Source organism: Pezoporus wallicus, unplaced genomic scaffold, assembly GCF_028554395.1.
Source record: "Pezoporus wallicus isolate ANWC-B61680 ecotype Strahan unplaced genomic scaffold, APGP_CSIRO_Pwel_v1 scaffold_2584, whole genome shotgun sequence".
NCBI classification, from domain to species: Eukaryota; Metazoa; Chordata; class Aves; order Psittaciformes; family Psittacidae; genus Pezoporus; species Pezoporus wallicus.
Genome location: NW_026642851.1, coordinates 1948088 through 1975476, shown reverse-complemented (window position 1 = coordinate 1975476; position 27389 = coordinate 1948088). Strand labels below are relative to the sequence as shown.

General features: G+C 37.4%; 1 protein-coding gene across 7 annotated transcripts; it reads right to left on the bottom strand.

Annotated features, from left to right (window-relative positions):
* Nucleotides 1-296: 296 nt before the first annotated feature.
* Nucleotides 297-27389, bottom strand: SGCE (sarcoglycan epsilon). 7 transcript variants are annotated; one of them, XM_057432575.1, is made up of 13 exons: nt 27267-27389; nt 20103-20207; nt 16024-16146; nt 13435-13592; nt 10681-10753; nt 9808-10006; nt 8983-9145; nt 6455-6666; nt 5682-5708; nt 4784-4972; nt 3110-3153; nt 2242-2276; nt 297-603 (listed from the first exon to the last, which is right to left on the bottom strand). In XM_057432575.1, exons 1-13 carry the CDS (start codon nt 27379-27381, stop codon nt 553-555), a joined length of 1494 nt encoding a protein of 497 aa, XP_057288558.1. In that variant the 5' UTR covers nt 27382-27389; the 3' UTR covers nt 297-552. The 7 variants fall into 7 exon arrangements, with proteins under 7 accessions (XP_057288558.1, XP_057288560.1, XP_057288559.1 ...); XM_057432577.1 differs by lacking the exon at nt 2242-2276; XM_057432576.1 differs by lacking the exon at nt 5682-5708.

Genomic DNA, 27389 nt, shown 5'->3' with positions numbered 1-27389 from the left:
GGGTTTGGTTTGGGGGTTTTTGTTAGGGTTTTTTTTTTCCTTCCAAAAATAACTTTGCTCATTAAATTTTGATAATCTCTAAAAAACTAAAGCCTACTAAATCTGGAATCCTATTCTGAGCCTCAGGATAACGCACAAGTTTTCATGCTTACACACAAGTGCTTTTTGTGTGCAAACGTAAGGCAGTTGTATCATCCCATCCAACAGAATCTGCAAGCGACCCTTCAAACCTGGTGCTTATTTCGAAGCTTCGCTTTCCCTGTTAAATCTTTCAGGGGAGCTCACAAGACAGAATAAAGTCTGATATTTATTAATACATATATTTGAAAGACTCTTTTCTGAATGTAACAAATATAAAAAGTTATCAGTGTTTACAAATTGTCAAAAACGTCCAAAGTACAAAAGGATACAGTACATTAGTTGTGTGGAAGTGATTGTACTCTCTGGCACTGAAATCATCTCAATACTGTGGGCATGCACAATGTACACCAGAAAAACTCATGCATCAATCAGAACAAATAAGGAAGTAAGACAATTTGCTGCCTTCTCCAATTACAAATTCATTGCTTCTGTTAGTTTTCTTTCCTCAGGAATACCATTTACCTGCAAGTAGATAAGATCTTTATGTAATCCATTAGTAGCAGATGATGCTTCAACAATACTGAACTGCTAACTGGTCACACAGTACATAAACAGTATTTATTAGTCCCTTATCAACAACCACATTGGAGAAACACAAATACAACCTGCACCAAAAGACAGCACAGACATGAAAAAGCTTTGCTTGCACTCTTCTGGGAAGGGAGAGAGCTGGGAAAAATGTTTAGCTTGGAATTTTTCTATTTGGCATCTAACGGACTTCACAATGGACTGTGTAGCTCCAAATGGAAAACGCAGTGCAGTGTACATGCACTCTTTAGTCTTTTGCATTGTAGGAATACGCTATGAACTTTTTCATTTAATTCCCTTAAAATAGTCCTCATTAATTTTGCCAATCAGCAGAAAGACAATTATAAAACTTAATGTACCTGTTCATACTGGAGACCAGCAGCGATATTCAGCAGTGCAATAGAAACATTAGGTGTGAGTCATTATCTTTCATACAATAATTTCCCAATTTGGTTTTAATTTTGTGAGATCATGTCAGCTATTAAAGTCTACAGTGAAGGTGAAAAAAAAGTGTTTCTTATCGGGGATTCAGATAGTTCCTGAAGATGACAGGTGTTATTAGAGATGGTTTGCTCTTCAAATGACTAAATATGGTCTACTGAAGCTTTAAGATAGAAATACCTTCTTATTCATAATGGTGACTATTAGTATGTTAATAATCCCGAGTATATTATTGGGAATTTTCTGTAAGAAAGGAAGAAAATTAAACAATGAACATCTAGTTCATTAGGGTTTTTTTGGCCTGAAGTGTTTCAGTTTTGTAAGTTTCTTACTTGAACAGATCAGTAAAACTGATCGCTATGTTTGTACTGATGCTACTGAAAAAAAAAACCCAAACAACTCAGGAGCACCTGAATTTTGTTTTAAATCCTAACTTTCTAAAACTCTAACTTGCTGACACACTAGTCATAGATACCCTTTAGAAGACAAACTGCCAGCGGAACACGCCATCATGGCATGGAAGTGCTCATTTGCACCTGAGTTACAAAGGAAGGTATCATTGTGAACTAAAAGGAGGAAACATTGTCTGTCCCAAATACATTCCCCATCTGCCCCAATTTCTGAGAGCTTGTCACAGGCAGCAGCTGTGATGAATGTAAAAGAACAGGTGCATTCTACCAAAAATAACATACTAGAGAAAATACAGACACAGCAGGGGTTTGAAGACCTATTTTTACAACAGTTCTTCAGTGCGAATTGCAAGCGATAACCCCATGCTAGCTTGTACTTCGCACCCCGTAAAACATCTCACTGCTATAAACAGCACTACCTGGTGATTTCGCACCTTTCCCACTGCAAGACAGAATGGACAACTGTGCGACATTCTTATTCTGCCTTCTAAATGCCTGCAGTAGTGAGTGTTATGAGCTGTGCTAAATGTCAACCCAAACCAGCGCTGGAGGCTTTAACTGCCAGCATCATCCACCATTTCCAGCACATGTAATAATAAAGCATACAAATAGGAAAGCTAGCAAAACTGCAGTCAGGTTTTGTTGTTATAAATGTGTTTCTAATTTCCAGATAACCACAAAATAAACCCCACATGGGCAGACGCATCTATTATATACTTGCCTCAAATCTTTGAAATGTTGTCATACGAAATTCTCCTTTAATCCCCGAAAGCAGTAATGAAGAAGAAGGATTTTGAATGAAAAGAAAGAGTTGTTTATGTAACTCCTACGTTAAAACAAGTCTTCCTCTTGGAGCTGTAGTTCCTGTATTATGCTCAGTACGTATATATTGCTCGAGTTCTGCCTAAATACCTCTTTCAGTACTCAAAACTTAAACTTCGGCCTCTGTATTTTCCTTGTATGATCCTTATCCCCTTTTACATGGCTTTGGCTTTGTTTTTTCTCATACCTGATACACCAGCTACAAAGAGCAACCAGCACCTAGTCAATACACTGATAGGGCCATCCACAATCTCAGTCATCAGGATTTGGGAAAATGCTGTAAAAGCGATGACTAAGACAGGGAAACCTCCAGCATGGATATATGCCTCACCACAGGTTCCCCAGTGTCGACTCTTTATGCTTAATAACAGAAATAAAGAGCTCCTTCTTCAGAGCTTAACTAGTATTGGCAAGGATTAGAATTTTTGACTTCCTATCAAGTTGTAGAGAATCTGAGCAGTATAACTGCATTTAGGAACCTGGTTGTAGCTTTTGTTTTAATAGAAAATTATTTATAAGAGGAGGTTTTTGAGTTAAGTGTATTATATTCCAGGGTCTCATGCTGAGCCCTAATGTACCATTTCCCCTACTTGTTCCATCAATCACATCCCAAAATTTTTCCTGATGTATCAAAAAAAAAAATTGGAATGACAATGCTGTTACACTTTACTATATTTGAAAATGGTTTCCATTGTCAATATACTGTATGCATTTGTGATTCTTTCATACCAGACACTTAATAGTTACATTATTTTCTCAGTACTGACCTGCACTCTGCTGCTGTGGAATCTGAGTCTGATGCGGCAGGTTCCTACAAAAAAAACAATTGAATATCTTTAATGCTTCCGCACAAAGTCTGAAGTATATTATACATGGAAGTTCAGTACTTAAAAATCATTTATTTGTTTATGAAGCAATAACCCGTTTTCACTATGTAAAGAGAGTTGTCAAAAGGCCAGCCAAGTCAATGCCAGAGAAAGAATTAGTGTTATGGTGTAGTTCCTATTATTCCACTCGACAACTAGGTTCAAAGGCCCAGACTTGGTGAAACAGAGGTAACGAGTCACTGCAGGTTTCTGACGTTATGCAAAGTTGTTTTCTGTGATGGTTACAGAAAAGGTGAGAGCATTTGCAACTCAATTACTACCTGTGGAATGAATGGTCAGCTAGTCTTACACACTGGACCACTTCACTCACCAAGGCAAAGTTACGTTTTTGTGTCCTGCTCAAGTGTCTATTTTAACAGCTACCAGATATTAGCGTTATTTGTACAGAAAGGAGTTAGGGGTAGGAATGTGGGTAAAGCAGATAAATACTTTACTCAAGAAAGCCTTTGGAACCCCAGCCATAAAAAATTGCCATTCTGAATAGAGAGGAAACTGTAAAAGACAAGGTAGAGCACTTCACAGCAGTGGTATAAAGGATCATTTACACAGCTGTACTTCCCGTAGTAGCATTTAGCTTTGGGACACGGAGAAGAAAATACTCTTCTGGCACACACCTGTATCATGAACAGAATTCAAGGCAAGCACGCGTAAACTAGCACTAAGTTAGTGCTGGCACTGGGCAAGTATCACTGAGGCTGTGCAGGCCTGCCAGCTGAGGACCTACCAACTGGAGCTGGTGCCATAGCACAGCACTGAAAAGCAACGCCAACTACATCTGAGACCATTGCCTCACATCTGCTCAACCCAGACACCAAACATTTCCTTTCCAAACCAAACCTATCCAGAAATGCCTTTTTTCTTTTTTTCTTTTTTTTACAGCACCACCAGCCTGTCTGGATTAGAGCACATGCAGAGCTCTAGGTGGGTCTGTGTTAATAGTTCTCTTCAGTTGCTGATAAATGGACTTCAAGGAATTGAAATTTCTGGTGTTTCTGGTTTCTGTCTTGAAGAAAGGCTGGCAACAATGGAAACAGCCGAGAGCTCTGAGCGTTTTCACTGGCAAGTCTGCATTTATTATCTGTGTAATGGAATATGCTCTTCTGTTCAATGCTAACATTGCAAACATAAACCCTGGGTGACAGGTACATGACTAACTACTTACAAAGTCCGGATCTATTTTCAGGTATGAAACTACCACCGACCCAGCGGTAGTTTTATACCAGGACTCCAGAGACATGGGTTAAGAAGCAGAATGTCTAAAATAAAACAGCTTTAATTGATTCCTCTGTCAAAAGTCGGTTTCCTCCAAAATATGCAGAAATGTAACTGTTCCATGCAAAGCTGCTTGCCAAGTCTGCAGACTGAAACCCAGCTGTTTAATTTTATAACAGAAGGCCTTTCTTTCTGCTTGAAATGCAAATATCAGTGTAATCTTGAACTACAGAGTCATTACTGATACTTCCATAATAAACAGATTTCAGATGACAAGCACTGGAATCCATATTTAAATCATGGAACATAGTATTAAGGAATAAAATAACCCTAAATACTTACTGCTGTGTCTGCATCAGTGGCATACTGGTGTTATCGTAGCTGTCTGTGTGAAGGGGGGGTACAATCTCACCAGTAACTGGGTGGAACACTGGGAGTGTGGAAAGAGGCCATGCTATCTCTCTATTTTTAGACATGTCACGAAGCTCTTTGGTTGATTTCTGTATAGCACTGTGGTGGACCAACTGGATGCTACGTCAAAAGGAAATAAAACATTAAATACATATTGTAAGTGCTCTATCAAAACGGACAGACTTTTGTAATTATTATTTTTCTTAAAAATACAAGGACTTTGATGCATGCTACAGACTCTCGAGTGCAGCAATTACAGTAAACCATTACACAGCTAATTTAATCAATATTGGATTTATTTAATTTTTAAAGCAGTAATTATTCCATTAGATTTTGCTGTCTGGATAAGTATTTTTTATAGAATCCAAGACTATGCAATTTATGGCTAATATTTCATTTATTGGCTGCAGTTAAAATAAAAGTTTCGGTTAACTCCTGATTATAGTGGTAGATTCGTAACTCATATAGATTAGTTTTAAAACGCTTCATAGTATAGGCACTGGATACCTTCCAGGCTATTTGTCCTCCTGTCCACTGCCATTAAGATATAGGCTAGGAAGTCCAACGACCAGAAGTATAAATTACATATTATCATATTTATTCTAACAGCACTGTTTACTTTTGAATTGACAGTTAATTTCAAACCCTTTTTATTCTGGTCTTCTACCCTTGCCAAGACTCTGATTTAAAAGCAGCTTTCACATTTATGAATTAAACCATGGATTAGAGAGAATGGAAGAAGATTATGACACACAGTATGAAGCATGACAAGCTACTGAGAATGGAAATTAAATGGTAAAAGAAAAATAACAGGAAAGAAGACACTTACTCTGGTGTTTGCATGTTTCTCTTTTCCCTAAAAACAAAACAAAATTTATGAATTAAATAATAGCATTGATAGTTGGAACATTAAATCTGTCTGATGATGAAAACAGTACGTGATGTAGAAATGCTGACAAGGTTATTGCTAAATGCAACTTGGCAGCATTTGCAGCTGTGTTTATGGTGAGGCCTTGATGAACGCACATAGAGAGATGTGATACTGGTGACAGAGACAGACACACACACAGACATATACACAGAGAAATGAAAATGCAAGTTAAAGAACAAGCTTCTGGCTAAAATAAATTCTGTGACAAAATGAAATTGTAGTTTGTGTAAGAAATGGCAGAAATTACGTTACTTGCTGCTTTCCTTTTATGTGTTTTTCTTTTAGAATATGTCTAAGTTCATTTCCTCAACCAAATCTATTTTATAGAAGTTAGCATTTTAGAAATTACTTAATATTGTCCTGAACCAGCGATCCTTTATTAGTATTTTATTTGTCTGGGGCATTTTGGAGAGTTGCGCACAATTTTGTGGAGTTTTGTGTGTATGTTGAGATTTTTAACCCTTTCAACTGAACAACTAAAGTCCCTATATCCACTCTCATGGAAATTACTCTTTGTGTTTAGATGAGGAATAGTTCAATATTTCAGGCAGGTATGTCTTGGCCTGTTATAAATGTTTTTAATGAACTGAATGGAATTCTTCTAACAAACTTCTGTGAATTATAATCTTAGAAAAATCCATAATTACTTATTAGTCTGTTAAAGTACTCACACTCCTTCCCGTCGGCAGCACATGATATAGGCCAGTATTAGGAAAAGCACAAGTGCTATTGCTGAGGGCACTGCCAGTGTAATTAGGAAATCTGAGTAATAGTCTCTGCTTTTCAGTGTATCAGAAGGTGGCTTGTATTCTCCACCATCAGGCAATATCCCTTCTCCACGAATCACTTCCTGAAAGGTGGAAACTTGCTTTGTATTGTCAACCTGATAACCAGGAGAAAAAAAAAAAACAAAAAGGAAGGAAAAAAAAATGCGATTATGTAACAAAGTAAGAGAAGGTAAAATGAGACAGTATTTAACCAACCATTCAATAGAAAAGAATCTGTATTACACACTGGACAAATGCTATGCAATTTCATCCAACAATTTCTTTTTAAACAATAAAAGCTTACGTTTTGCTGAAAGCTTCTCACCAATGCAGTAACACTCTACTATTACTACTTTATTTGTTGCCTACCAAATATGCTGGTTTTAAACATTAACTACAAATAGTACTTGAGTGAAAATTCAGTAAACATTTTTACTGGAAACTGATTATTTGATTAACAGATTTCTTTTTGATTACTTCATCCATTCTGACTAGTCTTCCTTAATAACAATACTGCCCTCTTTTGTATGAGGGTGGTAGAGATGAAGAGTGGAGTACCTACGATTTTCTTCCTCCTTCTTCCCTCACATTGCTCAAAAGAAGCAAGAGGCCTGAACCGAGTGCTGAGGACTGAGCAGCTCCATTGCCTCACCCAACCACCTGATGCAGGAAGCACCACAACAGGAGAGCCAGAGTTCCAAGGTTTTTCTACCTCCTAATTCAACTAACTTCCAGAGGAAGCTGCATTTGGGGTCACAAGTAATTTTTAACTTATTTTGTATATCGAATGTTCCTAGAAATACAACCCTTTTCTTTGCTACTGAATTTCCCATATTTAGGCATTTAATTTACTCCCTTTCATACATGACTTTTCAATTTCCTACCTTTATTTTCTTGATATCTTCATGTCATCATGACATGGCACCTAAACAAGTAACAAGTTCAAGAAGGATGGGTTACAGGCTGCTGCAGAAAACGATGCTTCTCTGAGAGCATGTTTCTACGGCTGTTTCTCCAATTTCTGAGGACCTTTCTGAATTCTGTCCTGTCCTTTAATGCACCTGCAAATCCTTGAAGTTTCATGGGCGCTACAAATTTAGTAAGTGCATTCCGTCTAATAAGTGCATTCCATACTAATGAAGAACGGCAAGGAATTCTTAGTAATTCTACTATGATTACGGCTATGCAACCAGCTCTCCACTAGATCCTAGCATGAAGCTAGGCCATGTTCCTGAGTTTGCTTATGAGACAGTATCAAAGAATCTCATCAAAAAGAAATTACATCTGCTGCTGCACCTTTGTCCTACTTCTCTCTTGTAGAAGGAAATCAAAGGCTTGACAAAGTTTGTTCTTGACAAAGACTGACTGCCTTCTATTACTTTTCAGGTGCTGGAAGTACTGCTGAGTATACAGGTACCTTTTGCAATTTCTCAACAGAAAACCAGTAAACAGTAAAAAAATCGATTTTTTTTTTTTAACAAGTGTTTTGCAACTTTCTACCAGCTTTCCTATTTAAAAGTGAATAGAAAGAAAGGGCTGGAAGTTATCTAATTGATTTTATGTATAAATACTTTTTCTCATACTCAGTATGTTTTTTCAGTTGTACAAAAGCCTCCCTTTCAGGTTCCTCTTGGGTAAGGTCTGAAGCAGCTCAACACTCAACTAAGCCTACTTTATGTACTTTCCCCATCTTTGCTGAAACTTATCTGCAATGCTCTCTTCCACTACTGTAAAATTTCTTGGTCTTCCTCACCAGAACTAAAGGCAAATAACGTTAAAAAGCCTCTCTGGGTATTATACTCCTTCCATAGCAAATAGCCTAGTGTTCCGTCATCATTTTTCTTGTATTTGACCGAGAAGAATGTCACCATTTATTCTGATTTCATTAGTCAACAGTATTTTCTTTCCTTTTCCTGCTTCATTTTTAACATTAAATACGTTGTAGACAATTTTCAGCGAGATTTTTTTTTTAACAGCATAGAAAAATTATTGAAGTGGTCAGTGCTGTGGACTCAGTATTTGAGAAAACAATATATATATGCATACAGACACACACTTTTTAGCAATGCAAGAGTAACTAGCAGTATTAGCACACTGAATTAATGAACTACACCTACCTAAATGATTCTCTTATTACTTTTACTTCTGTAAACTCTAGAGTTCTCTGGCCATTTATATAAACCACTGTTAGCGAAATCTAATATGGCAGTTGCATTGGTGCTCAAGTCTAATAGAATTTCGCCTACATAGCAGAATCCTTTCACTATCTTAAGAGTGTCTGCTAGATGGAAAATAATGTCAATCAGTCATAATGAAGAATAATTTGGCAGGGTTGTCTGGCCAGGCTGGCAAAACTCTCACCTTAATTATAGCTAGCATAAAATATTGCACTCCTACAAATATCATTTTGATGCAATAATCAAATAACTCACCAGAGAGATTTTACACCAGTCAATATGGAATTGAGTACGAAATTTTTTATCACAGGTTATTACAGGCTCCATTTCTTGACTGCATCTCAGCTGATTTTGCGGGTTTTCCACTTCTCGTAAGCATGAGGAGAATGGAACATCTGCCCCAACCATAACATACACACTGCAGAGAGAGATGAAAGGACAGGCTGTCAGGATACCTCTCACAACTCCCCAAAGGACTTGTTAATTGTTAGAAATCACAACTGGAAATAGTGCATTCTTGTAATTTACACTCAGTGACTGAAACTCCCCCAATACTTCAGCTTATCACTTTCAGATGAAAGTCCACAGTGCTCCTGAAACACATAACTAAATTTCACTAGGTAAGAGCACAACTACAAATGACACTGTTACATGTTAAATGCTTTTAGAAATCTCTCTTTGTAATCTATGCTCTATCACACCTTTGTTTTGAAAAGCATGCCAAACAACTGCTCAGAAATAAGACCAGAATTAGAAATAAGCATATTTACTACCAACTGTTTTATAATTAATGGGATTTATTAATATTCCTTGGATTGTAAAATCAATATATAAGAACTGTTGAAATGGTATCTAACACAATAAACCCATGATATAACAGGGGCTCAGAGCATCAGTAAACTTTGCATATCTAATCCTGAAGCATAAAACAGTAATTGCAAAGTTCCTAGAAAACCTGAAAGAAATATTAAGCTTTTCAGTAAGAAAAAACAAACAAACAAACAAAAAAAGAAAAACAATAAAAGAAAAAGAAAAAGAAGACGAGTAAAGCAAAAGCATTAGACTGACACATGTGCTTACCCCTCTTTCATGTCATTAATAGGAAGTGGAACTCTCCCTCCTCTGTCGAGGGCTGAAGTAATGTTTATGGCATTCAAACGTTCTGGCTGCCATACATTTTTCACTGCTCCAAGAAAGTCACCAAGAACTTCACTTGCTAACATTTCTTCTACATTCATATTCCGTATGAAGAACTCCGCTTGATACGGTAAAGGAAAATCTAGTTGTGATGAAAAAGGAAGAGTTTTGCCGTAAACAAAGGCTCCGTAACAAAGAATGTGAAATCATGATTAACATAATACCATCTTAAGATTGATTAACCTTTCCAAAAATCTTCTATTTGAACTAACTCATTTTGAACCTGATGTGATTACACTTAATCAAACACTACCATTAGCTATTACATAAGCTGAAAACCATTGGTTACTTATAAAACACCTGTGAGATGAAGGAACAGGCTAGAGGAGGAGTCTCAGCTGGCAAATCTTTATTAAACAGGTAAAATTACTATTTTTAATAAAATGACTATCATTACTCATGCTAATTTGGGGGTCAAAATTGATCTGCAGCAACAATGGATTCCAACCTGCAATACTCCAGACTGTAAATATATAAACATGCTGAAAAGGGGAGAATCAAATTAATTAAAAAAAAAGGCAAACAGACTTTAATACTGACTGAGGAATAACAGTCCTACATGACAGAAAAAATCTGGACAAAAGGAACAAATTGAATCAAAACGGAGAAAACCCTTTTACTCCCCTTTTGTGCCCTGCATTTGGCTTGAACACAAGACTACTATTTCACAGGAGTTTTTATCTTAAAAGAACATGAGCCCATGAGATAGATTCACTTATTCAGTTCAAAACACAATAAGCTGGTTTCTGTACATACCTTCTGCTGACATTATATTAATGATCAAATTATGTCTTGCTGTCTCAAAGGTACGTCTGTTATATGCAGTGATCTAGAGTGAAAAAGATAACAATTGCAAAACAACAATGCAAATATGAAAATCAGGTAAATGAAACATCAATGAAAATTACATTGATAATTTAGAAATACCACCTTTTAAATGCTTTGCCTCCTTATACTGAAATGTATGAGCATTTATTCATTAATATAGAATTTGAAAGGTAAAATCAATTTACTTGATGCAGTACTACCTTCAAGTCAGGATACTGGAATTTTCTCAATCTATAGCCAAATACAGTTACGCAAGGCATAAATGTGAAGATAATGTATTTTGATAAGTGTTCTGATATACACATGTATTCTTTCTTTTCTGCTATCTTTAAAAGCAACCATAAACAGCAATGCTGGAACTAGATGATCTTACGGTCCTTTCCAACCCTAACTATTCTATGATTTCCCTGAAACGTGGTAAACCCTTCATAAAACAAATTGAAAGAGACTTAACTTTCTGCCTTATTTTAGACTCTAGTTCATTCATTTCAAGGACAAAGGAGAGGCAGAGAAGTGGCTACGGTGACAGAACTACGTTGTTTCTCCACAAACAGAGCTACAAAGCATTGTGACATTGATTATTAAACAAAAATAGATGTTGTACTTCTTTTAAGAGATTTAAATGAAAAAGAAAAATGCCCTGGAATATCTTCTGCAGATTCATTTTAAGTGTAGAAAGAAAAGCTTACCTGACACAATCACATCTTATATAATGTAACATTTTTATTATAAAACTAATAGAAAATAAATTCTGAAAATTATTTAAAAAAAATTGTTTCCAATCTTGGATTCTATTAATTTTTCAAAAGGTTGTTTCAACAGAAGTTTAAACATTAATACTTAGAAAACCTAACTGTGGTTATACAAGTTCTATACAGGAATGCAGCAGTACCCACTTGGCAGCTGCACTCCAACAGTTGCCACTGTGGGCCATGCACCTGTACCTAGTGACAGTGGTGGAGACTGAATGAATATTCAGTAGAGGCAGACACAAACCATCTTTGTGCAGCTCTCAAAAAAGCCTGTGCTCGAGAAAGTTACCTGCTCTACTGCAGTGCTATGCATCATCTCAGGCTTTTCTAATTATGAGGCTTCCTCCAATTAACTGACCTACCCATAACATCACCTTAGGAATTACAGTACAATCAAAGTTATATTCAGGCTAGGAATACGCAACCATTCCTATAAGAAAGCGGATCAAATGCAATCTGCCCTCCTCACATACTATATAATTAATTAAAAAAATTCAAAAGCCACATCCAAGAGGGGGACCACAAAGAATAATTTATATGCTAGGCAAAATTTAGTTCAAATGTAGACTTTGGGTCATGCTTGGAATGGAGTTCTAAAGATCGTAGAATCTGAAAGCACATGCCATTTAAAAAAGGGCAATTTTAAATAATGGTTTTCTCTAAGCAGAGTCTGCAAGTACTTCTGCACATGATTAATTATACAGATGTGATTAGCCCTGCTGAAATCAAAACTGAATCGTGTATAAAATTAAGCATAGGTGACATTATCTACAGTATAACTCAACATTTAGAGATGTCATTCTTGAGGAAGAAAAAAATATATCAAATGCCATTTAGGAAAAAAATCCAACACACTCATGAAGGGTTTAAGACAAATGTACTGCTGAAGCAGCAAAATGGCTAAAGAAAGTTAATGAGCAGGTTTCTCCTTAACACTGTGAACCACACAGTGTCTGATTCGTCTGCTATGACATACATGGCAGAAAATGCAGTCCTTTAATCCTTGCAACCGCTACTCAATTAAGAATTAGTGCTTTTAAATATATGGACAGCTAATTGTAAAAAATAAAGTAGCAGGTTTTGTTATTGTTGCGATTTTAAGAAGAGAAGTATATACATGTAAGTGCTAATTAAAAATTAATTCAGTAAACATGAATAATGAACCACGGAATGTTCGATTAAAAAATAATTTAACAAAAGAACAAACAAACACCTGCTTATTGACTGAACACTTTATTTTCCACTGGGGAAAAGTCTGAATGATATTTAGGGCAGAATGTTACAAAGTTCAGAATTCTATTACTCTTCAAGCACAGTGGTTTACAAAGTTTTTTGCCCTGTATTTTGTATAAAACTTTAATATATTCGTAATTTACTGAAATGAAATGCCTCTTAGAAAGATGAAGGGCAAGAATCAAGGGTAGATTTAGATTAGATATAAGGAAGAAGTTCTTTACTGTGAGGGTGGTGAACAACAGGTTGCCCAGAGAAGCTGTGTCTGCCCCATCCCTGGCAGCACTCAAGGCCAGGTTGGTCGGGTTTTGAACAACCTGGTCTAGTGGAAGGTGCCGCTGCCCATAGCAGGAGGCTGCAACCAGGTGCTCTTTAAAGGCCCTTCCTACCCAAACCATTCTATGAATCAAAAGGTATTGCATTTACAAATATTAAGCTTAACTGGTTATTGCTATTTACTAGTTATACCTTAAAACATGAAATGTCACGCAAATTGGCTTCCTCTCAATAATGGTACCTATTGGTACCTACCAATAATGGTATTTAAAAGAAAATGTTAACGTCACAAGTCCCTGCCCTTTTTGTTTTTTTTCAATTATTGTAATTAACATCAAAAATAAGAGGCAACACTTGTTGACAGTTCTGAACCTTACACTCTAAACCAAATACATCTTTATGAAATTTTGAAAGAAAATACCTCAATGATGGTTGGTTTGCCTACATTTTCTACAGTTGGTGAGCCATACAGAACTCCATCGCTGTATGGTGTCCTTTGTATATAGCGTAGCCATCCAGGTCTGTCAGGGTAACCCATTAAATTGGTATTAAATGTTATAGGATCATTACTTATTTCACCTAGATAAGAAAAGGTGTATTAGAATATTTAATAGAAAATGCAATATGCTTTGATTTTGATGTTTCCACTAGAAAGTCCTATCCTATGTTTTCTAAACCTTTCCAAAAAGAAAAAAAAAAAAAATTACTAACATTTACCATGTCAGAAATCTGTGAACTCCTATTTAGCACTTGTAAGTAGTAAGAAATTTATATCTGAAAAGTATAATCAACTGCACAGATGAATGTACTGGTACTTCGTAGAATCCTGGCTAACTGAATGCTCATGTTCATCAACTAGTAGGTCTGATTTTCAGAGTTCAGTTCTCACCTAGAATTGAAGCATCTAACCTTCTTACTGACAAAAGCGTAAAGTTCTCAGTACTTTAATTGCCCAAACTTTCTTTTATTTATGTTTTTGATGATGGCTCCAGGGACCAAACGTACCTGGGAGGGCTTAATGTAAAAAGTAGTTGTGTAATCAACAGTGCCCAAAAGCTTCTGTTAGCATCAGGACATACACACAGGTCTTCAGCACTAACAGCCTGGCAGCAGTTTTTCTTTAAAGAAGAAATAAATTCAAAAAAGGACCTGCAAAATGGATCCACTGATGGCTACTAAATACAATGGTCCAGATGCAACCTGTAAAAGCCCCTCAGATCAAACTAGTACAACAGGTCTTGTGGTTCTTAACGATACTCTTACAAATGTCTGGCTATGTCTTCAGTTTATTTTAGCTTTTGGAAGTGAAGTCAAACACACCTAAGCGCTACCAGACCCTCACCACTGAGGCATAAGCACCGTCCAGCTGAGGCACAGAATTCAGCAAATCCATTCTGAGCCTGCGCAGTGCAAGGGTCTGTGCTCCTCCAACTTAGCTTAGAAACGGCAACAGCAACCATCATAGGCCAACTGACAAGAGAAGGTAACAGGCAGGCTGGCACAGAAGGCAGAAACTGAGCCCAATGAAGAAAGGAATGTCTGTCACCTCTAGACAGGAGCAAAGAGACTAAGACCTGTTGCCAAAGGGTAACTAGTTTTCAGGTATGTATTTACACATTGGGCTGTGGGTAAGAGGGACCAGAACCACACCAAAACATCACCAGGGTGCCATGCAACTTTCCTTACAGTTCTTCTGGGACATCCCAGTAACTTAACCTATTTCATTTGTAATTAAAATTTCCAGCAGTACAAATGATTTGGGGAAAACTGTGAAAACTGCCTGGGACATATTCTGGTTAACCCTTCACCAAGGCAGGCCATGCTAATGATCCAGCACAGCCGACAAAAAAAAAAAGAACCATGGTAACATTTGGCCTTACAGTGAATTTCTGATATGATCACCTTCTTCTATGGGCACGGCAAATTCAGCAGTATCTGAAATCAGATTCATACGGCCTTTGAATCACACAGATGTTGAGACAGGCTGGGGCTCTAAAGATTCAAAAGACAATCCAGCAGTAAAACTTCCAGATTCCTTACATATACGTGACAAAACTGTGAGAAAACTGGGACAGAGGCAAACTTAAATCTGACAGTTGCTGTTACATGAACTGAAGACTCCAGAATAAGTGTCAGGAAAAACTTCCAGTTTTCAAGGAGATTAAATTTTTAAAACATTTGGGTTTATCCATAACAAAATTTAACCAATGCTAACAGAAGCTTTTTTTTTCTTTAAAGTTGAGTTTTGAAAATAGTACTCTCAAATAAATTTAAAAGCTTATTAAAGAATTTCAATTTTATTATTCCTTTTCATTGTTGATAAGCATATGAGGCAGAATGCTGTTCCCACCCCCCAGATTGCTTATACATATTCTAACCTGCCAATGATCAAGCCTTTAGCTTTACCTTAGTATACATTAAAACACCATACCTAGGAGATCACACTGCTTACTAACATTAAACTGTTCCTAAATATAAGAAGGCAGCTGAATCCAAAGATGCATTTGTTTTAAATGAAAGAAAACATCACTGCATAATCTCATACTTGATTTAATCTTCCATTTTGTCTCAAATTTACTATACACTTGCAAAGTGCTGCTTCCTATAGCCTGATACACACTAAGTCTCAAATAGTGATCAAATAAATAACATTTTTTTAAGAGACATAATTATTAAACTTTCACAATTTCATATATAATGCAAAACTGAAGGAAAGGTATACTTCCTAATCTTAGATATATAATGCATTATTCTGCCTTCCCAAATTAAGTGCATTTTTCACTATACACATTACATGCATTTTTCACAAATGACAATCACAAACCAGAACATTTTAAACTTGTAGGACCAAATACTTTCATTTTAATGTATTTCAATAGAAACTAAAAACTGGTTTTTTGAACAATATATGCTGAACCATAGGTATGCTAAATAGATTTGAAATTTTTAAAACTTAACCCCCAAACCCACTACATTTTTATATAATATGGAAGATCTTAGCATCCCATACCAGGCTTTGGGTAAGGAGGAAATTCCCCCTTAAAGTACTCTCTCTCCAAAACATGAACAAAAAGAACTCCAGCAGAAGGGTATACATTCCGATCAGAGTGCACCTTAGACAGAATCGTGTACACTGAAAAGCAGAAGGAAAGATAAGAGACAGAAAAAAGCAAAAATGAGACATGCTCAAGATAATACAGCATGCATTTCAACAGCAATGTGGGTATCTGGGAGAAGGAAAGCAACAAATATTAGACACCTGTTAATAAGGCTTTTAAAAGGTTGCATAGATTTAAGAACAGAACGCAGAGCAAGCCCTCTCTTTGCCAACAAGACTACAATAAACAAAATTGGCTATGTTAGGATTTCAGAAGTTTTTATTTTTATGGCAAATAAAAAAAAAAACACCAATGAAAGCTACTGTAATGTCATAGTTGGTTTATTTGTAATATTACATGAATAAAAATACATTAAGTGAAAGATACAATCGTGTTTTCTTGATATTTTACACAAAAATAAGGAGCAGGAGGAACGCAAGGAACCTCACCAATCAATGCTACCGATTCCTCACTGAACAGAAATGGCAGATTTTTCAATTCCTGTGCAGCGAAAGACAACGCAATTTACTTCAGTTGAGGATTTCTAGTTCTTAAAGCTAGACTTTCTTAGCCCAGCACATTCAGGTAACATGCATCTAAGAATCTGGTTAGACAAGTCATTACTGAAGATGTTGTGCTTCTATTGTAGGATAAAACAGAAGGACATGGGTAATTATAGGCCAGCCAGGTGTCACTGATGCCAAACAAAAAAATGAAGCCACATTTTACAAGACTCAGAATTAAAAAACTCAAAGCAAATCTAATTTGGAACAACCAGCATATGTAAAAGCAATATGCTGTTCTTTATGTAGGTACAAATTTAGTTCGTAAAGGCAAATCTTATTTAGCTGTAACACATTTGACAAGTACTATATACACATCTAATGAATTAGAAGAATTAAAGAAAAAATCATTAGGATATATTAAATGGATAAGAAACTACTTTGTCAACAAGTTTTGAATTTTAAATGTAAATGGAGAATACTGATCTAATAGGTATTTCTCATCATGTCTCAACAGGACTGATTATAGGAGATATTACTATTCCATATTCCTATTGCATTTTAAGCTAATGCCCTGAAAGAATCAATCATTGCTGATAAATTTTGTCAATGAGGATTACACAAGCAGTAAATAAAGAGACACACACAGCTACCTGCCTTGCTTGCTAAACTGAAAGAAACCTGATGATAAATCGTATCTCCAAAGATTATAGGCCATAAAATACAGGGGTACTGTCACAGAGAAGAGCAACTCCAAGAAAGACCTCAGAGTCGTAAGAAACTCACAGGAACAAACTCTTGCCTCCTAGAAGATAAAAGGGCTAATTTTAATAAGCAAGATACATTTGAAATGTGGATCAACCTCATCTAATCCTGGTGTAATTTCTCCAGCCTTATTATACCAACCTTCATATTCAAGATCCACTTGAAAAGCCACTGCTAATTAGGCATTAATCACAGACATTCCATCCCTCGAACCACGCACTCTGTGTGGAATCTATCTCACCTAATTTTAGATGCCTACAGAAACAACATCCACTGCTGAGTTAGTCAGGCTCCTTTTATAGTCAATGGAGAAGAAACAGACACTTCAAGGGCTTGATTAATTTAATTTCTCCTGTAAATGAGATGAGTCATAACCTAGATTCCTGACTACACTGACTAGATCTCCACTGACTGCAGAGGCAGCTGAGAGGAGATGCAGACATCTGTAATGTAGACATCCACATTTAGTTACATACTTCCCAGTCTTCAAGCCTGGTAGTGCAGAATTAATAATCTCAAATTCTGAATATATTATTGATCAGATTCTACAGCAGTTGCTTTTTCCCACTTTTGGAAACTGCTTTTAACACAGTACTGAACAGAATATATTTCTAATAATTTTACCTTAAAGACAAAAATTAAAATGGATCCTGAAATTTACATAGTTTATTACAATATCGTGTGGTTAATAAAACAGTTACTCTAATTTTAGTTATGTAAACTTAAGTACCATAACATAACTACTAGATTTGTATAATTAAAATGAGTTAACTGATGACCAGAAAAACTTTTGTACTCACTTCTGTGAATAAGCTGTAAATAGAGCATGGAAACGAATTAATTTCCTTTAAAATATTTTCACGCAAAGCTAAAAATGTAATTTATAACAGCTCAAAGTGGAAAAGCTGACAAAAAAAAAAACATGGTGGCTGGCTGAAAATGTGTCACAAATCTAGAAAAATCCATTTTTCCATTTCTAATGCTTTGACTCTATGATGAAAATCTATTTCAAACAGGAAGAATGGTGGAAAAAAGTAATGTATATTTTCTCCATAAGCAATAGTTTTAGAAAGGAGGGAAAATAAGAATCAGCAGTTACCAAAGAAAAAAAAGTAACACATTTCTTTTGTCTGTTAGAGGAACTACTGCCAGTACTAAATGCCTATTCCTAGTAATGAGATGTTGAATGCTGAAATAAACATACAAATAAGGATTTAATGTAGATAGAAAACAGCTATCTTGGTGAAAGTTTAAAAATGCCTCTCAGAAGGAAAACCCCCACAAACCTATTTTATCTTATAATGACAAACACATTGTAATGACACCAGCTGCGAGATTAAGAATTCAAAAGTTCTTGCCCTCCTTGTCAGAGAAGCCCTCTTCTTTTTTCCCTACAAAGTTACTTCAAAGTCAGAAGGAAAATGACGAGTCTTCAGCCCACTACAGTAATCACTGCTTTTCAATAATGAAGTGAGTGAAATGCTATTTTCCTCAGAAGCTTTTAAACCCCTCAATTATTTTCATAGCACTGCCTGAGACTGGAGATGAATGTGTAGCCATCTTAGGTGATCTGGGGATGAAAATGAATATACTTACCAACTTCTAGATACTAATACAGCAGACTGCCAGATGTGAATTGCCTGGCCAAACTCCCTGTGGTACATGAAATTCTTGGGAACTGTGAAAGGCTTCTGTAAAACTAAACGTGGTAAATTAAAAATCTTCACCATATAAGATCACAACAGATCCCTGCTAGGGAAAATATTTAAAAAAAAAAACCAAGAACTAGTTACCAGCAACTTGACAGCACTTTCTTCTTTCTTGTTTCCAGATCACTTGGAGGACTTCCTGTAGATCATAAGATATATTGATGCAGAAAGACTGAAGTTCCAGAGACTGGGAAAGAGGTATATTAATTGGCAACTGAAGGCTGGAAAACACACATCACTCTTTTTGACACATGTACAGAAACTGTCCCGGTTGTTCTTCTTGTAGGTCTTGAACACTGGCAGAGCCAGGAATTCAGCTAAGACTGTATCAGCCTCCAGCCCAGAACCTGTTCTCAGGTACAGGTGATCCCAGTTTTAAGAAATTTCAGAAGATTTGCCATGTTAGCTGAAGCCTGTATATTGATGATCTTCAGAAAAAAACATCCACCTGGAAATTTTTTCTTGTCATTTCAATGGGCTCTCTCCCCACTGAGTTTTAGCAGATGAAGCACAATCCCAGAAATAACTTCATTTGGGGGCCAATCCAGATGGCCTGCCTGGATGGCCAATCAGCGCAAAGCCTTTTCTCAGCTACTGTAACTAGCTACAATATTCTACGTGTACTTGCACAAATGACAGTAAAAGTCTTTTTACATAAATACATTAAAAGTTGTTTGTTTTTTTTATGGTTACAGACAAGTTATTGTATTATGCAAACTGCAGAGATATCTCCAAGCAACCAGCCATGATAAGAAAATGTGCAATATTAGGTATACACACAGACAGTATTTCAAGCAAAGTTACAGGAACAGGAAAAGCTGGGGAAGACTCACAAAGACACGCAGGTCTGTGAATGTTTAAAAGACTGAAGAAATGTAAAAATTCCCAAATTACTTACCTTGAACTAACACCAATCTATTCCTAAAACAAGGACATGACTGAAAAAGCAAGAGTAATATTAAAAGCAGATTTGACTGAACCAACATGGGATTTAAATTTGCAACCTAAACTCACCATTCTTCTCAACAGCCTTTATTCTGCTGATAATATAACTGTGGGCTTGCTTAGTCGTCCAGTTAACTGTTCCGCTATTGCCATCAGCAGAGCTTAACAAAAACGCTTTTCAGAATAAAACAAATGCAAAAACAAATTAGTCAGATCAACAGACTCCCACAAAGAAAATATCAGATGGGATCAGATGCCTTCTAAACCAGGGTTTGGTTTAAGTCAGAGTTTAGAACCTCAGATTAAAAAAAAATGGTAGTGCTTGATTTGTATATACAAACATATAATAATCTTCCTGACAGTCAGCTTTTTGACACTTACTTTTCCAAATAAGCCAAGTTCACTTGAAATGCTTAAACCTCTGCAGACACTTCTGCTGACATAATTATACTGATACTAAAGATGATGAAAAGCATTCTCTGATAAATATATTTGCACTGGCAAAAATCTCTTATACAGCCAAAGAGATAGCTAAAGTTACTTTCACTGGCATAGTATATTTTGGCCAAAATAGGGAAAGTAATATAACCAAGAGCACCATTTTGCTTATATAAAGATACTTTGTTCATCTAAAGACACATGGGACAGATTGCCTTGCAGGCATAACCAATTACCAATTTTGAAAAAAGAGCCAGTTAAAAATGTTTGTCTTCAACCCACACAGCCAGAACTCAGCCTGAAAACAGCTGAAGTGCAGCTGAAGGTGCAAGAAGGTTTAAATATGGTGAGGAACAAATGATTACCGGAGAAAGAAAGCAGCTGTGGAGCTGACAGAATGACTCCATTTCACCAGTAGCAAAATTCCTTACTTCCCACTTTTTGTTCTTTTGTTCCCTTTCCTCTGTGATGACTATGTATATATATTAGCTGTTTGTATAGTTACATGCCAACTGAAAGTGCAGGGGGGAGCAACTGCAGTCAGATGCTGGGAAAAGGAAAGTAGCCATAATAAATAGCCTTTCTTCTGAAATAGTTTGGGAGTGAGAACTCATGCCAAACCCCAGTTAAAAGATGTTATCAGTAGCATCTTAACTTCCTTGTAAAAATATAAACACTGAAACGTCAAAGAGCAGTACTTGCCTACAGATACACCAGTTTGCAGGAAGAAATAAATACTTACTAGAAACACTCAAAGTATGCAAATATTGCTTATATTAGAAGTTTAAACATCTGTGGAAACTTCTGCTGACATAGCTGCACCAATCAGATACTACATTACCGATACTGCCTTCTCTGAACAGAATTTAGGAAGCCCAACAGATCTGGCTTAAGCAATAGTCAAGATACACAAATAATCTATGCATGAGTAAGCCATTTATAAATGGTAATATACACAAAAAAATATAAAATTGAATTGAGGATGAAATGTAATAAAAAAATTGTGTTCAAATTACCATACCAACACCATAACGTTTCTAAATTAAGAATATTTGTTAAGTTTCTTTACATTTTCAATACACACAAAGGATATGATATGACAAAAAGTTCTATTCACATCCACTGGTTTATGTCTGCCTTGTAAGATGGACAACTTTCTCCCTGATTAATTGATCCGCATACATTGCAAGTCTTAATATCATAACATCCTACGGATCATCCAACCCAGTACTACCTGTGACCATTAGTGTAAATTTTCTGTAATTCTTGGAAGACTCAAGAAATTCAAAAAAAGGTAAAATAAAGTTGTTCCAATATTCCAATAGAATGAGCTGGGCAATCAGAAGGTTGCCAGCTACAAACCAGCATCAAACAAAACAATTAGTACAAAAGTTGATTACTGAATTAAATGGAGAAGAGTATTACCACAGTCAATAAGGATTTAATGCATGTTTTCAGATACTTCTGACAAGCCCACAATTTTTTCTAATGAAGATAGCAGCATTTTACCTTTAGATACACAGTGCATCACTTGCACTGAGAAACTAGATACAAAATCATTCTAGCATATTTAAATGGAATTTTAAAAAAGGAAAAAAAAGTTCCAAAATATTTTTTTTAATATAAATGATCAGTGTCTTCGATTTAGGTTCACAAGTTGTACTATGTTTAGCTGTGGGAATTAAAGAGGTGGGGATTAAAGAGGTTACCTGTCCACCTCTATCCTACACTGCATTTCACAGGGGAACTGGAAAAGCAAACAGTATGCTTGTTTTCACATCCTAGAGTTTACAGTGTAATGTTTTCATATAAATATATACCACCATCTATTTAATTTCAAATAACATGTGTGAAATAAAACAATCCAGAAGCACACTGCCCATTGACTTGCAATCTCAAGCAAGAAAACAGGACTACTGGATAGTTAATTTATTATAGGAGATTTCTAATGGGCCTCACAAGGTTCTAGCAATGACCTTATTCAATCGAACACATATCTGTATGTGTATATGTATATATATATATATATATATATATATATATATATATAATTACCTGGATGTACAATATATTCTGATAAAATTTGCAGGTAAAAACAAAAGCTAGGATATTGATAAATAATGGAAATGACATGCTGCTAACATAGAACAGTCTGCACTGTTTGGTAAAAAGGTGATCAGTGATATGAACTTCAATAGAATAAAATGTAGTCGCATACCCAGCAACAAAGGCAGCGTGCCATATGCACACTACAGAGCATTCACCTCAGGGATGCTAGACTTTGATAAAAAACTAGGGACATACATCAGGTAATAACTGGTTGAACAGAAGCTTTCAGCAGAAGACGGGTTAGAATGGCTGATATGCAAACAGCAACATCAAGGAGGAGCAGGGAGATTTTATTTTCGTGCTTGACACAGATATGATCAGTGTTCAAATGCTGTCTAGTACTTACAATGAGGCTTCAAAAAGCACAGTGACAGGAAGAAAGCTCAGGGAAGATCTGTGAATATGATTAAAGAATAACGAAAAAGGCCTTATACTACAGAATACAGGGAACCAAACTATGCATTTTATCAAAGCGACAGTTTAGAATTCATTTGATCAGCCTTGTTCTCATGCTGAAAAAAATGTGAATAGTGTCAGGCTCCTCAGCTTGTTACACATGTAACTGTAGTTACTGAAGCACCCACCACTGCTTATAACAAGAGCAACTCACAGCTCTGTGCCAGGGACTTAAAGGTGCCCAGGTGAAGTGCAGCTACAGTGTTGCTGGTTGTTTGTTTTTTATTTATTTCATTATATTTTTCTTTAATTAATAGATTTATTTTCCTAGAAATTTTTGTTCAATATTTTTCTTTAATTATATTTGTATTATAACTATACATCATATTTACATCATTTAATATTATTTCTCCCTTTCTTTAATTGTATGGCACAGGTTTTATGTAAGAAGATTTTAAGCATTAATATTTAACAAAATATTTAACAGAGAAGATACCCACAACAATTTCTGCCACCTCACAATCAAAAAAAGGACCCACAGATTATGGACCAACTTCACCTTCCCCATTCCTTTATTGCCCTCTAACATCCATATACCATCCTGCACCCTTTATCTATCCTCCTAACAGCTTCTTTGAAGTAGGATCTCAAGCTTGTCTCTCCCACTACTAAAGCAGCACACAGCTCCAGCTCCCAAAACCCAGTATTTCCCTTCTCTCTCACACCTATACCTTCACCTGGGACCTGACCTAAACACATGCTTTTATGCCACAGACCAGGACCTTGGGCCATTCTTCCACTACCCCCTACTCTCTTAATGTACAACCCTGCTCCAAAAAAATACCCTTGCACTCCTCTACCACATATCCCATCTGGCTCAGAGTCCTTCCTGCATCCTGAGCTGGAAACACAGATTTCTGATGGGCTACTGAGAACTGCAGAGCAGAACTATTACAAACTGATGCCACCAAGTTGAAACAAAACATCTGTCAATGTGCGTTCAAAACAAATGAAACAAATGAAAACAAAGCCATCTGCATCAATGTGCTCACCCACAGCTGAAATCAGAGCTTGCACTCACTCTTGTTACTGAGGATCCACTAACTGATGTCAGCACTGAGATACCTGCCCCACTGGTCACTAGAGGAGGCAGAAACTGTACCTACTCTCCCTCCTTTTCCAACCTCCATACCCCTTCCTCCTACCTAATACCTAATAAGCAACCATAACTGCAGAAATTTACTATGAATTAAAGTGGATTCTCGCAGTGGAAATTCACATAAAGATTAGGTATTTTCTAACAGATTAAATCCTCTTCAGTGATAGCTACTACATAAGAAATAATTTTTGTTAGTTCTCCATTGTGGATTGCTGAGGTTCCTCTGCACTCCATTGATTATAACCACCTAAAAGTTCAAACCAAATCAAGAAATGTTTCTATGCTCTATACTTACTCATATTTGTTCAGTAGGTAATGTTTTTCTACCTGTTTCTGTGCTCCCCATTGATTATTGTAACATCTGAATATTTCTCTGAGATCATTTAAGACAAGTAACTGAATAAGGCATTTTGTCAGTCTTACTGTGAAACTTCACCATTTGCTTTCCTGGGAATGCTGCAAATTAAGTACTGGGAGAACAAAAAACCTCATGTGTTATTAATAGCAACATTTACCCACCACCATTCTCCCTCCTACTGCAGGCCTGAGAAGAGAACCAAATTAGGTTAGTTTCTCCATGAAAAGGTGAGGAAAAGAGTGCTAGTTCCCGCAATCCAGCTCAAACTCACCCTGTGTAATCAATGGTCACCCTGTAAACCTGCTACTCCATGATGCCCCCTATATTTCTGTAATCTCTTGATACAAATTATCAGAGTATCCCCGCAATTACATTCCAAATTTCTGAGGTGGCAACTGATTTCAAAGACTAAAGGAATTCAGAAGTCATGTATTTCAAGACACTGAGACTTCTGTCTGATCACTAGATTGTTCTTTCTAAAGTCTCACCTTCATGGCTTGGACTGCCACTAAAAATTAGCTGCATTTAAAAGGCATTTTGGTGGTTTGTGTTGCCGTAGTAACAACATTGAGACACTCTCTATGTTTACATAAACAACATTTTCTTTTTGGTATTACATAATGAGCACCATAACTACACTGTTAACAAAACAATGTATACTTTGATCTATGTAACATGTTCATGCTAATTCCAACACAGAAACACTTGGCAGTGAATAGTGAAATCCACACCTTCAGCTTTCAGTCTCAGTCTGTAGTACCCTGTGTCACACTGAAAACACTACAGCAAGACAGTCATGTAAAAACTCTTCTCAGGTTAGAGCACTTCTTGGTTGATCTACTACTTCTTGCTACTGCTTGCTTCAAAAGCATTTGAACTGATTAGGAGGGAACCTACTATGTGTTCTCTGTTTTCTTGGCTCTTCTGTTTCTTTCAAATTCCTTTGGAAGTATTACAAATTAGCAACTCCCTCCCTACTTCTAGAGCTCTGCCAAAAAAAAAAAAAAAAAAAAAAGGAACTCTACAATGATAGTGTCTGCTGTAAATATATCAATACCTAATTGAGAAGAGTACAAAAGCTGTACCAAAATAGATTATGTTTAGGTTTGAGGGGTTTTTTTCTTAGTTTCATTGGAAACAATCTTTCTTCTGGAGAAAGGGCTTCACTTTGGTGACTGTAACTCCTGAAGTATGTTAATGGACTTCTAACAAATCTGAAAACCTAAGGAGCAAAAATAAGCCTCTCTTTACACACTGAAAGTTATGCCTAGAAGATAAATTTCTGCTTTAAAACTGATTTCTTAATGTCTGGCTTTAGGACCTCTAAAATGCCTCCATGTAAGCTGTACCACCCATAAATAATGTGCTTCTGTATGCTACTCTACTAGTATGTTAATGAAAAGCAATGCTAATGGAATGGCTAGCTCTTCCCTCCTATAACTACACTCAAGGAAGCACTGTTGACAACATATTTTATTTTTTAATCTGGGTCAGATTAGTACAAAGACTTGACTGCCCTAGTTCCTTCTCAGCTGCTATCCCACAACTGATCTCAACAGGCATATATAGGAGAGGCAGGCAGAACAGGCAGGAAGAATTTCCACATAAGGAGAAAGCAGTATACTACATCTAACAAATGCAAACCTTTACTCTCACACTGAGCAATTTAACACTTAGGCGCTAACTGCATCTTTAATACACCCAATGCCTAATGTCACTTCTGAACCAGTATCCTATTACCATATACGTAAACTATGACAAATAAGGCTATGCACTGAAGGAGTATTACAAGTGTACCTAGGCATTATTTGAGAAGATACTGAGCAAACTATTAGCTTTTAGACGACCCACCACCAAACTCTCAGACCACAAAATAACCTAAAGAAATAGATTTCTTGCTGTTAACTTGCTCTTGGGGTAGCAACAACAGTCTCAGAAAGGCATTCCTGTGGATGAACTCCTATGAAGCAGTTTCCCATTAGTAGTACTTCACTGTGAAGAACCTTGCGGGGTGTGAAACCTGCCTACTGCATGAGAGCTGTTGTTTATATGCATTAAGGAGCAGGATTTTCTTCAGTCTTAATTCTGATAGTACTGGAGTAAGTGGTCAAACCGGAAAATAATTTTCGGAGCGGATATGAAAAATCCCCCCATACCCAAAACAGCCCTGCCCTCGGAGACGCGCACCAGCCCTGTCACATTGAGAGAAAGGAGAACAGCAGCGGCCGCTGCCACCCTGCTCTGCCCTGCCCCGCCCGGGGTGCGGAGCCGGCCCCGCCATCCCGCGGTTCTCAGGCAGGCCTCGCTCCGCGCCCCGCCATCAAACCCGCTCACACACCGCGAGGCCTCCCTCGTCCCCCGCCCCGGTCGAGCTCTCTCAGCTCACGGCCCCAGCTGGACTAGGGCGCTTCCCCCGCCGCACCGCCCTGGGAAGGGCAACCGCAGCGGTCCTCTCCGCAAGGGCAGAGGCTAGGGGCGGGCAGGCCGACATCCCTGCACCCCCTACGGGTGCCCTCCGTCTCACCGGGAAGCCACCGGAGCCGCAGTGGCGGAGAGGGGGATGCTGGGGCGGCTCGAACCCCGCACCGACAGCAGACGGCGTCGGGGGAAAAGGGGGCACAGCGAGCCGCAATCTGAGGGCAACACGGGGAGGGAGCGGCACCACCGGGAGGAGACACGCAGCCTACAGAAGAGAGGGACACCGCGGAGCAGGCCGGCGGCTGCCGCCGAGGCCCGTGGCCGCTTGACGCGGTGAAACGCCACGGTGACCGACCTGTCAGCAGGAGGGTGGTGAGCGCGCCTCCGCCGTGCGGCCAGGGCCCCGGCGCGCAGTACCGCATCGCTCCCCGCTCCTCCTGCCGCTGCTGCCGCCAGCGCTGCCGCCACATCCTCCGTA